We start from the raw sequence: 13303 nt of genomic DNA, 5'->3' as shown, positions 1-13303 counted from the left end.
TTTTTTTTTTTTTTTTTTTTTTTTTTTTTTTTTTTTTTTTTTTTTTTTTTTTTTTCAGCTAAACTGGTGCTTTTGGTATTACATACTAGTTATTAAATAGTTTTATTCGAGTGCTGGGTGTCTTGTCCTGAGAGACCAGCAGTTCTCATGAAAATATACATCAGTTGGATTGTAACCCTCTTCTATCTAGCTCCCTTCCCCTCCAAAGAGTAAGTACAACCTGGTAATGAACTGAAGTTTGTAGTCATGAGCCCTGTCTTTCAAATTGGGCTGACTTTTGTGTGGACTACCAGATGCTGCACAAATGCTTGATGATCTTTACCTGTAGCAGGTTATAAACATAAAAAAAATCATCATTTTCACATGCTTGTGGGACTCTTGAGGCATCTCCTTCTAGCCTGCAATTATTCCTTCAAATTACTAGTTTTCTTCAGATTGTACATTGCCATTATTTTATGTGCTATTTTCAGATTTCTGTTACATTCACATTATTCTTATTCCCAGCTATATTATTCTTACTTCCAATTTGTGTTGCCTAAGATAAAATTCAGTTGTTTTATCTCCCTGTCTGTTGTCTGCCCTTTAAAGACATGGATTGTTTGTGTGAAATGACTCATACAGCTGTAGTGATGGAAATTTTAACAATTGGCTGAGTAAGGTAAGTCAAAGGACAAGGATCAGATGAAAAGGAGGCTATTCATCTTTCTACTATGAATTTGAGTGATAAGCCAACAGCCTAGCTTTTGCACAAGATTGATTACAAAATGTAGCAGATAGTCATTCTAACAAACAAGATGGGAAGGAAGTGGAGGAACCTTGACCATTCCCTCAATAATACCTTTGTGCAGACTAGGTTTAGCTGAACAGAATATTGACAGCCCTCTATTACAGAGCCTTTGATAACAGATCTAAGTTATTCTACCTTGCCAGTACACTAGCAATTACAATGAAGTATCTAACTTGGTCTCTAAGTGGCTTTTCTTAGAAGCAAAATTGCTTAATTAGCATAGTGAGATATTGCTTTGTAACAATTGTTACATTCACTCAGATTTGTCGTATCAGTTTGGTAGCATTTTCTTGGAGAAGCCATTGTTGCCACAACTAAGGGTAGTAGAAAATGTGCAATGACTCAGTTGCAGGTTAAAAACCACCTCTGTACTTGAAATAACTCTGGAGGTTAATTTCTGTAGCCAAGAGAAGCCCCCCAAAAGAACTAAGTCCTTCCTGCATTGTTAGCTGTCATTTGAAAGGAGATACAGCTGCTTCTGCCTATAATTTTGTTTGCTGGGAATGTTATCCTTTCGTTACAGGTTCCTAAGTTGTTTGTCTGTATCTCTTTAGCCTCAATCTGCAGTAGCAGTAGCTAATTTTTTAGTTGACTCTTGTCTTTGATCTCTGTCCAGTCAGCTAGAGTGTTTTTGTCAGCAGTGAGAGTCCCTGCTAACACAGGCTGTAGGTTCCATACTTAGGTGTTGCTCAAAAAATCAATGAGGTGAGGAGTCTAGATGTAGGATATATATGTATGATGCAGTATATTGCCCTCATGTATTACAATTACCCATGGTGTAGCTCTGCCATTAGGGTTCATTTTTTTACTCTGTTTGGCATCCTTACATATATTATGGATGGCAAAGTGCCAGTGACAGTTACAAAGAGCAGATATGCTGTCTGCACTGTGCACTGAAGGATGCTGAACATGATGTAGAAAAAAGAGGAGTCTCTGAGTAGGCCAGGAATAAAAGGAAGAACGAGATATGGGATCTAGAGCAAAAGCAAAAGAACTGACACCGGGGAACAGTTTGCTGAATGCAAAAATAGAAGTGAAATGAGAAAAAGGAGAAAGGAGAACTGTGGAATAATAGCATATAGAAATTTTGTTGAGAGAGGAGAGAATAAGAAAGGAAACTGGGGTGATGAAATGGCAAAAGACATATGACAGAAATCAACCCTAGTATACAATAGATTCCAAGCTAGGTAGAACTGGTGTAAAAACAAAATGTTATGATAGTGGGACTCTGTGTTGGCAAGCGCTTCTGCCTCTGCAGGTTTATGGGAAAGAACCCCCAAAGAGCTATTCTCTCTGTGATCAGCCAACCATAAACTGTATGCAGGGGGAACAGCAGGACTTCTCAATGCTCTGATGTCATCTGTCTCAATGACTGTTCTCCTTCTCCATTGTTCTTTGAAATGGTCTGAGCTTCATCATAGAATAGCAGAATATCCCAAGTTGGAAGGGACCCATCAGGATCATCGAGTACAACCCTTAGCCCTGTCCAAGACATCCCCAAGAGTCCCATTATGTACCTCAGAGCATTCTCCGAACACTTCTTGAACTCAGAGAGCCTTGGTGCTGTAACCACTTCCCTGAGGAGCCTGTTTCAGTGCCCAACTGCCCTCTGGGTGAAAAATCTTTTCCTGGTATCAAAACTAAACCTCCCCTGACTCAGCTTCATGCCATTTCCTTGAGCCATGTCACTGGGCGTGAGACAGAAAAGTGCCTGCCCCTCTGCTTCCCCTTGTGAGGATGTTGAAGACTGTCATGAGGTCTCCCCTCAGCTACCCCTCGTAAGTCCTTCCCTCCAGACCCTTTATCATCCTTGTGGCCATCCTTTGGGTGCTCTCTAATAGCTTGATGTCTTTTTTATATTGTGGTGCCCAAAATTAGGCAGTCCTTCTGAAGACAGTGACAAGTGCAGAGACCCACCTAGATCTGCCATGTTCTGTGATATTTATACACAGACCTTGGACCTCTCCACACCTCATCTCTAAGGAGAGCAAAAGATGGTAGGCACTTGAGCCGAAGAAGGATTTCTAATGGCTAAAAGCAACTGAAGGGTTGTTATACCATTGAAAAATGGTCTGTAGCCACACAGACATTTTTTCAGTGGGGTGCTGTTCCTATTTGCTTTGCAGCCTTTGGACATCTACTGTTCAGCTCATCACCAGGCTGGAGCAGTGGGACCCCCTGTTAAATAAAGGGCTCTGAACTTGCACTGAGGCTGTTTGGTTTAAAGATCAGACTTCTAATGCTTTCTCACTCCATTGGGAGCTGCTGGTAATGCCACAAATAGCTTGTTCCACACCATAAAGCAGGGATGCTGAATGTAAAATACATATTGCTGAAAGGAATTAACTCATTATGCTAATTTATCATAAGCAGAAATCATTATTACTCTACCCAACATAAACATTCAGACCTTGAAGATAATTATAAGATGGAATATGCGCATTTAGAAATGTAGGGATGGGAATATGTGCAGGTAGAGACTCAAGCCAACACTTTGAAGAATGTGGGTTGTTCAATACCATGTTCTTCTTTGTATGAGTCTAAAACATTTTTAGGTAGCACTTTAGTTTCATCATTAGAAATTTTAGCATGTGATTTTGTTTGTTGTGACCATACAATATGCCACTGTCGTTGCTTTTCTTCCAGGTTTGGCTTGTGCTAGTCTTTGTCCCTAACTAATTACTACTGAATTCAGCAAGAGTCTTTCCACTGAACTTAATGAGAAATTAGTCAGGCTGCACGATATAATGACTGGTGCATCATAGTGTGGTTGCTGCACCACTCTTCTTATCAGCTGTGGTGAGAATAGATCTAGTTCCCTTCTGAACTGCTCTGTTTGTCTAGAGTCTACAATATACTGTTTGGTACTCATTTCTTGGGTTCATCAAATCAAGAAAATCTGTTTTCTCTGAAATGATAATAGAGACTTTTGAATTACATTTATAAACTCTTTAAGCCAGTGGTTATAATGGCAGCATAATCTTGTAGCTCTGTTACAGTTTGCAAGTAACAAGAGACAAAATAACTGGTAAAGTTTCTGAAGTTTGTGTATTATAGTCCTAACGGGTAGAAAAGATAAAAACACCACTAATTTATCTTTTTGTAGAACAGCAGACACTGACTAGTACAGTCAGAAAAATCTTTCATCTTTAACACATAATTTAGAAAATTGTGGCAAAAATAAACAAGATGTTATTAGAACAAAATGATGTTCATAACTGGATCCTACAAATGCACATTTGGAGATAGAGTTGGAAGCCTTTAATCATCCTAAGTGATTTGTTTCACCTGTTTACAATGTGTTTATAAACTCAGATGGGGGAAAATGTAATCAATTCAGTCCCAGACTGTAACAGGAAATTGGGACTTAACAAAGGAAAAGACTGAGAGAAAAATCACAGTGTTTGCATGTAAGTGGCTTGTCAACAGCAGACATCAGAGCACACTTCCTTCGTGAATGCACAGATGCTGTTATTCCCTCCAGATAGAAGCTGATTTTGAGACTTTATATTTAGAATCAACTGGTAATTAAGAAACTTAGGTAGGGAAATTGCTATGATTCATGCCCTTATTTAAAACATTGCTGTGGAAACTCCTATGGAAGATCTTGGGAAGGTAGATACAATAGTCGAAAAATGATGGAATGAACTGTGAGATTTTAGTGGCATTTTTTTGTATAATGAAAACCAAATCTCTAACTTTTGTATTCTTTTATCTCTATCTGCTATCTTCTAGTGTCACACGGGGATCATGTTAAAGCTAACAGCATAAAGAAAGGAGAGCATTACAGCATGACAGATAAACAAACACAGGGTACATTTGAGAGATCAGTGGGCAGTATCCCAGGGAGATGACTGACTTGGCCTCGATTTATCCCGAGGAACATGTGCTGCTCTTGGTGAATGGCTATTTTGCTTTGAGAATGGGGTAACACTGCAGTTTTTCTGAAATCGGGACGAGCATCCAATGCCTTGCTTACAGGTACCTCTTAACAGAAACCTTAAAACAGGAACATTGAAATTCTTCAGGATGTCTGAGTTCTCATAAACAGTTCTCATTAGCTATTTGAAACATCTGGTAACGGACAATGGGTAGATTTTTATGAGTATGTAATTGATTTCACATGTTGTATTCTATACCTATGCATATTGCTAGAAAAGGCAGAAGAATTTCCTTTGATCTGTTTCACAAAATGATGGACTAACTGACTTCCCCTGGCAGAAGGGCTTCTATTTCTCCTTTTCTTTAAATATGATCTACCTGGGCTATCAAGGACCAATAGCAATGCGAAGTCTGAAGAAACAGCTCTATCTGCACAGACTTCAACCCACTCTGTCACTGCCTACATTTCTGCCATTGTCACCTGAATAGTTTCCCTCTTGTTTCTGCAGTTATTTTGAAATCACTTTATTTTAGGTAAACAAAAATGTGTGAATGATACAAATTTCTCTCCTGCTTGGTAAATCAGTCAGAAAAACATGCATTTAGGCAATAATCAAAAAAAGCAAAGACATGAACAAGCAAACAAACAAACCAACCCCTTCCCCCCACCCCCAAACCCCAACCCTTCACCAACTTTTAAAAGTACAACAGGCTGTTTTACATAGTACACCACAGACACATATTTTAATAGTTTTCATTGAATGATAAATAAGAGCACTAACAAAATATATTTAAGGCTAAGATTCTGTCTAAAATGAACCTCTCATTGGAACATAGGATCACATGTTTCCTGCCGGGAAAAAGAAGACTGAGGGCTAAGCAGTGTTGTAAATGTTGTTTATACTTTTCAAGATATTAGTGTATCAACCTAATTTTTTTCACAGCACCATTTGAAAGCAGCTTTTTCCCAGACTGTCTCAGTATGTTATCAGTAATGTAACTCTGATATGAATTTGGACCAAAACCCAAAAAAAGATCCTGTATTTTTTCCTGATCATTATGAAATTGTACCATTGCAAGAAAAGGATTATTTCTCCTAGGTCTCTGAGAGGCTGGATTCTGTAGCCATTGCATCAAAATGTTCTGGGGAAACTATTTCACCTTTTCTAAGAAAGAAAGAAAGAGATTTGTCAAATCCAAAAAATAATTTTAGGCCTCTAAATTTGTATTTCAGCTCTCCTTTGTATTTCAGCTCTTGATATTTGAACACTTAATACCCTCCTCTTCAACTTTTTCTTTCCAGTTTTGAAGACTAGTATTTCCAGAGGGCAGCCCAGATACTGGAATCTAGAAATAAGATGTACTTCATCTTTAAATACTATTTGGGAAAGACAGAGGAATGGGAAGGGATTTACTCTTTGAATTCTGCAGTTTGACTAGCAAAGTAAGAATATAAATAATAGTGATAATTTCTAAAGCTATCTTGCATTTTTCCCTTTGTGATGTGCAGTAAACCAGGCTAATTCCTGAAGTCATGATTATGAAGTCATCCACTAAAGAGTGGAATTGAACTTTAGTTTGGCAGTAGGAGTAGGGCAGGTAGTGTTTTCTGTAGTTAAATGGCACCAGAGGCAGTAACAACAGCTGACAATAAGATGGCATCTTATAGAAAACTAGACTAGTGAATTTACAGAAACTCCATCTATTTCTTCTGGCAAAAACGTTCTCAGATATGAGGAGAAGATCTCCATGGGGAAAATAGCCTGTGAAGCACGAGAAATACGAAAAGAACTCCATCTGCCTTTTTTTTTCTTGTTCTGATGTTCATCTCTCTCTCCGCAGCCCTCAGTCCAAATTATCACTTTTTTTTTTTTTTTTTTTTTTTTTTTTTTTTTTTTTTTTTTTTTTTTTTTTTTTTTTTTTTTTTTTTTTTTTTTTTTTTTTTTTTTTTTTTTTTTTTTTTTTTTTTTTTTTTTTTTTTTTTTTTTTTTTTTTTTTTTTTTTAACTTGGAAACCATTTACTTTGAGACATCCCAATCTGAGGGAAAGGGAAGGAGAGAGGGGCCAAAGGTTTCAGTTCTGTTTGGGCTGAGCTCTATGCTGGGGATGGCAGCTGGCTGGGCAATGCAGGTTTCCTGCCTCCCATTGCTTCAACCTCCTCTATTCATTGGTGAGCCAAGCACAAACCACTTGGTGCAAAGTGCACGTGTACAAGAGTGCAAGTAGCAGAATGCACCTTCTTGGTTTGTATCTTCTGCTCACACCCCTACCCTATGACCTCAATACAGGGTTGTGCCCTGTGCACTCCATGTCCTAACCTGTAAGAAATATTTGAGATCATTTTTACATATAAACTGCACCCTTTACTTCAGTGTTTCTGAGCACACAGGGGAGGTAACAGATACTTAACATTCAGATACTAGATAGTTTGGCAGGAATATCTGTTTAAAATGTTTATGGTGCATGAAGGCCTTGGGTAGAGACTGATATCAAGATGTATTTTTCTGGAAAAATAAAATATTTTTCAATGTGCCAACTGCCTCCTTAGAATTTCAGCAGCATTAATTTATAGGGCTCATGGTACTACTTTGTGACGATAACTGCTCTTACAGAATACCCCTGAAGAGACTGAAGAGCCTAAGTGATATTTTGAAGATCTGAGTGTGTACATATTATGAGTGTAGATTTTATCTGATAAGTTGAATCAAGTGTTTATGCCTTGTACCTGTCTTCTGTTACAAGCTTGTATCATATTACTTATTCTGGAGTCTAATGAGTGTAGAGAGAGGTTATGAGCAGCCATCAGTAACTGAACAATGTCACAGAAAAAAAGAAAACTGACCCACTATATGTGTGCTTCTGTAGATATATTAGAGGTCTAGAAAATAAGGTGGGAAACTAGAATGACAAGTTTTGAATAAGAAAGAAGATTGGGCAAGATAAATAAAACTGAATATGAAATATAATTTAAAATCATGTAAAGTAAAATAAATGTTTTTTGGCTTCAAGAGCCAAAAGCTTGCTTCCATACTAGGAAGAAAAGGAATCGTAGGACATGAATAGGATCAGCAACTACTCACTATCATTATTAGAAAACTTTCTCTAATTCCAGAGAGTTTGCTTATTTATAAAGAGTTAAACTCATTTCAATGAGAATATCATTATGGAATTGCTGAAAAAACAGTAACTGACAAAGTAATACTGTATAAGCACTAAAGCTGGGAAAAAATGCAGAATTTTTAGGCCTATACATAGAACTGGTTGTATAATGAAGCAATCTTTGGATTCAAAATTAATTGCTGGCATACCTGAACCATCTCCTTTGCATTCTAAGAACTCGTGGAAAGGGACAGTGGATCTTCAATGGCCAGGGTCAGAAGGCTTAAATTCTGCCTAAGTTACTGTCTTTAATATGTCCAAGAACTCCACAGCAGTCAGTGATCACAGGTGGAGTTTAGGATGACGGATGGACCCTTTAGGATCATGCACTGGTCAGTGGCAAGGGTGTATTGGCTCCAGAACTATCCACTATTCAGTTTATCTTGGGCTATTTAGAAGTTTATCCCCATAAGGTAGCTAAAGGAACTACTGCACTGGAAGCAGTGTAACTGTGGAACTATGCAGCATGAACTAAAGAAGAATGAAAGAATGACTGCCTTTGAAGGAGTCCTGTGCTGCTTCTGATGCCTAGGCTGATTTGGTTAAACCTACCTGTGGCATCTCTCCAGTAGACTGCAAACAGCCTGTTGGAAAAGAAGCAGAAAGCAGGGGGGAAATACTGGGAAGGAATGGTCAGAACTGTGAATAAACCCACAGAAATTTGAGACTGTGTTCAGAGTGGTCATACAGCAATCTTGTATACTTTCATCCTCAGATCCAGATGCAGCACACCCCACTGCAGGATCTGCCTGCTCCGCAGAACTCCCTGTCAGTCCAATAATCTCACGGTGCACACAATGCAGAATGGCCTACAGAATCAGATGTGAAAGGAAACACATAGTACCTGTGACCTCTGCTCAGTGGTGTCTAGATTCACAGCAACTCATTCATACTGTGAACACTTAGATGTTCAAAAATGGTCAGTGGAGCATACCACAACATACTTTTTAGCGAGCTACAACTCATGACCTTTCAGTATTTTGGGACGGTTACAATTTCTAATGGAAAATCATCTGATATGATCCCATCAATTCAGTTCCCTTGGTAGCTTTATCCTAATTTGTAGCTTTCTTGTTGTTGTTTTAAATTTTTGAATTGAAAGAATGTGTTAAGATGAGTTTACTGGGTTAAAACTAATGCAGAGTGTCCAGTGAGGTAGTGGCTGAACTTTTACAGAGTGCAAGTGGGAACCAAAGTTATAAAAAATATCCATCCAGCAGATCTGTGTCCTGGAATATTACAATTGATACATCCAAGGACATCCCTTGGGATTCTCTTTGACCCTTAGTTTTCCTCTTGACACTGCAGAATTGCTCTGCAGAGGTAGCCAGGAAATTATTAAAGGTACTGAATGCATCAGGTGTTATTTGGTATAAAAGGAAAAGGAGTAACAGTGTGAATAGGGAAGGAAGGATAGACTGCTCTTGTGTTTGTTTTCCGTGACACACTTGACACACTTCTGACCACCAGCGTCTCACAGTGTTGAACCAAGGAAAACATTTCTAATACGTTTTGTATGTGACCATTGCATTTCAGTCAGTGCGTAGCAGAGCTATTTTCATTCACTCCAGAAATGCACTGTTTGGATTCCTAAGGAATTGTATTCACCTTCTTTTCCTGGATCTTAGCATAAATTTAGGAACTTTCAAAGTACTAAGTACTATATGTCTGTGGATAATTTTGTCAGAAAATATGGAAGAAACCTTGCTCAGAGCATCCTTGTAACTGCTCGACTAAAGACTTGATCAGCTGCAACAACAGCTGCTAAATACCCAGCATCAACTAAAGCCCTCTTATCTTTCTGAAAGCATCAAGCTAGAAAAGCATCTTAAGCTAAACCCAAATAGACAATGAAAGAAATCTTTGCCTGGTTGAAGGTAGTATCACTGGCATTACACTACCTTCTCCATTCTTAATGGGAATTAACAGTTGGGAAGAAGATACACCACTGTCAGGAGGAAAGGGTAGTGATTCCCTTGTATCTTCACCTGTCCTCAGAGCAAAGAGGTAGAAGAGTTGCCAAGAATCTCATTCTCCCATTCATTTCTAGCTTTGCATCAAATGCACCTGTCTAAGAATGCCACCAAAAATTTGCAATTACTACGGCAAATGAAAAAGCCCTAATAATTTATGAACTTGTTCACAAGCACAGGCAAAAGGTACAACAACGTGTTTCCCAGTCTTTGCATCTGGAAATGAGAAATAATATTTCAGAGGGTGGATTGACTCTTATGAAATCTTAACTACCATCACTTGGAAGTGCTGCAGTTCCACCAAGTCAATTCAGAAAAGATGTATAATGTGATTTGAATATGTATAAATGAGTTTTATAAGTTATTTCAGTGCATTGCTAAAAGGAATAAGAGATCTGAAATTGATCTGGTTTTCTAAAAGAAAATTCAGTAAGTTGTCTCTCCACCACAGCAAATGTGAAAACAATAATAAAGATAGAAACATTTCCCAAGGGAGACTCACAGAACCTTCTGTGAAAGACAGTCCATCAATGCATCTGTGTTGAAAATCAGGCAACTACATTTCCCCTTCACTCTATGGACACTACAGTTGTCTTATTCCATTATTATCAAGAATACAAAGATAAAGTTTTTCCCTGTCCTGTTTTCTTTGACAGTCACAAAGCCTTGTTTAGCTCCAAGAAATCAGAAAAAAATTGAGCACTTTGAAATCATGTTCTTATCGGTCCTCTAGATATGCACAGATGGCAATGTAAATAGTCTCATTAGTTAAAATTGGGAGAAACAAAGCAGCTCAGAGCTGTTTGTGAGAAGAGCTATTAAAAACAGTTCGAAGTGATTTCTGAAGAGAAGACAAATGCCTCTGCCAGCTGCAGAAATAGAGAGAGGAGGGAAATTTGAAATCCTCTCCCTTTACACACAATTTCTACAACTCCTAATCAGTATGAATTAGATGGCATTGACTGAGGGACAGATACTGTTTTCACAGGTGAGGAAGAAAAACCTTCAGCAGTGGGTGCTGTTACAGAATTAGTATTGAAAGAGAGCACAGAGAGTAGCTGAAGTCAAACAGAGAGCTGAAATATTTGTTATAAAAGAAAGCAGGAGAGTAAAAACAATGACAGGCTGAAGGAGAGAGATAGGAATTAAAACAAGGTTTACGGAAAGAAGTACAGAAGAGCACAATTGATGAACTATTCAGGTCTCTGCCTCTCATCACAATGATTGTTATCTATTTTTTATTTCAGCAGAGAATCTGATCTTAATCTCTAACCCCTAACTTTTCTTCTCTTTTCTCACCTGTCCACAGCTATTGCTGTCATGGAGTAGATGCTGGCGAAGACAGCTGTGATGGGGAAGAAGTTGTGGAAGCGGCAATAAGCCTCTCCAAAGTACCACTCACTGTGCAGTGCATAGATGAAGTTGATGAGGGTATTGAAAGCAGCCATGGAGGCATCAGAGAAGGCCAGATTCACCAGGAAGTAGTTCGTCACTGTCCTCATGCGCTTGTGAGCCAGGATAATCCAGATGACAATGAGATTTCCAAAAACGGCCACTGCCACCACGCCACCATAAGCCAGAGACCACAGGGCAATGCGCCAAGAGGGTTGTACAAACTGATTGGAGAAGTTGCTTGCTGAGGATGCTACAGGGGGAGAAGCATTTCCAGCTGGCGCTCCCAGTGCCTGTCCCCAGGTATCACTTGCTGTAGCAAGGCTCACATTCCACTTGCTGCTCATGCTCACGTTCCAGTTGGCTGTGGGGACAGAAGTCATCTTGGATGTTCCTCTCCTCTCTTCCAGGAATGATGTCACTCTTCTACCTTCCTTTCTCAACCCTTCAAAATCCCCAACAACAGATAAGAAGAGGGAAGGAAGGAAAGGGGAAGTAAGGCAGCACAGCAGGTACAGGGGATATCTGTCAGAAAAAAGCTTTAGCTCTGCTGTTCAAACTGTAAGAAGTGCTGTAGCAGCTAAGTCAGGAGAGCTACCTCGGGATAGAACAGCATCCTACTTCTCCTGTGTAAAGCCACCTCTTGCTTTTGATTTTGCTGAAGGAGCCAAGGCACATTTTATAGGCTTGTGAGTTTCCAGCGTCACGAAGGGAGTGGAGCGATAAGCTCCACCAGCTGGTAAGCTAACACCTCTTTCCTTCTGCTCTCCCTCCCCCTTTTTATTTCATTCATTGCCAGCAGCAGGCACTTTCAGGAGCTGCAGAGAGCATCACGGGGAAAATGAATTCTCATCTCATTTATGCTGAGAGATTTATTTTATATTGCCTTTCTTTGAGTTTCATTATTGTGCTTCCTTTTTTAAATTGTCTTTTTTGCCTTATCTTTGCAGAGCTAATCAGCTGGCTTAGTTGAAAAATCCGAGGACTGAAACTGCTTTTTTATTACAGCTCTTTCCAGATGATTTTATTCCAGATGAATTCAGATCTGTTTTTTTTGCTGCTGTCTTTTCATTTAGTACAGGCTTTCCTTTAAACCATTTTGGTACCTGCAGATTTGGAATAGTGACCTCTTTTAGATAAAGAAATACATCCTGCTGCTCTCTAATTTTACTTTTCAATTTGTAATATGTAACTGATATCAAGAAACATTTATAAAGCTATTTTCATATTCAGCAGACACTGACTTTTACTGAAACACTATGTAGCCCTAAACATAATGTCCTTAATTGTGCACAAAATATTAGGGGTTTGTTTTCTTTGTGTCTTTGGAAAAAAAAAAAGTTCTTTTTACTGATTTGCATTTATTCCACACTTAGTACTATAGTTATTTTGAGTAAACAGTATTTTTACATCCACTTATTTCTATAATGGTATAAAAGGGTAAATGAGGAAATTTAACACCTGATGTTTTCACATCTGAAATCAGTTTTTTGTTAATATGTCAACAACAGCTGGCATTGGGAATGCATGCTTTGTGCAAGGGTTCATTGCAAGGGACTTCAGCTAACAAACCTTTGTTATTCAGTAGGCTTCAGTCTTTAGGGAGAAAATGTGTTTTAGTGTCGATCTGTTCCAGGTTTCAACAATTTAGAGCTACTACTTGTCATCAGCAGAGATTTCAATTGTATCACAGCAGTGGGAGCTATTCAATATCCCTATCAGCAATGACATATTCAACACTTTTTTAAAACAAAGGCTTCAAACAAAAATCAAATACTCCTGTGTTCTATTTCCTCCGTGCTGTATTTACCCAGTAGAAGTAATGTCTGCTCTCTAATTGTCAGGTCTTCACTGCAATTTTAATTTGAATGAGTGTAATAGTGGATATTCCTCTGTGCTTCTCAGCTCTTACCAGCTGACTTGATCCCAAGCAGCAGCCAACATCAGGCTTAGAAGCTCTGCTGTAAACCCCTCATTGCTACAGCATGTCTAGAACCCACCATGCACTACAGGTCCTTGTCATGGCAAAGCCATTGGACTTTATCCGACAGTTCCATTTTGAGTCCCAAATCTTCCACCTGCCTCATCTTTCATCCTGTCCCTGGAGGTG

The 13303-nt window shown here is 38.8% G+C and overlaps 1 protein-coding gene across 1 annotated transcript in view; it reads right to left on the bottom strand.

The window, feature by feature from the left end:
* Positions 1-11860, bottom strand: part of TACR3 (tachykinin receptor 3) — a 35809-nt gene extending 23949 nt beyond the window's left edge. The window contains exon 1 of the mRNA XM_027907150.1: positions 11101-11860. Coding sequence (XP_027762951.1) covers positions 11101-11576 — 476 coding nt within the window. The 5' untranslated portion in view covers positions 11577-11860. The remainder of the gene's footprint in view (positions 1-11100) is intronic.
* Between the last annotated feature and the right edge of the window lie 1443 nt (positions 11861-13303).

This window comes from Empidonax traillii, unplaced genomic scaffold (assembly GCF_003031625.1).
Source record: "Empidonax traillii isolate 1590-97213 ecotype Southwest subspecies unplaced genomic scaffold, ASM303162v1 scaffold1412:size141878, whole genome shotgun sequence".
NCBI classification, from domain to species: domain Eukaryota; kingdom Metazoa; phylum Chordata; class Aves; order Passeriformes; family Tyrannidae; genus Empidonax; species Empidonax traillii.
The sequence above is the reverse complement of the archived record's forward strand: the minus strand, read 5'-3'. Positions and strand labels throughout refer to the sequence as shown.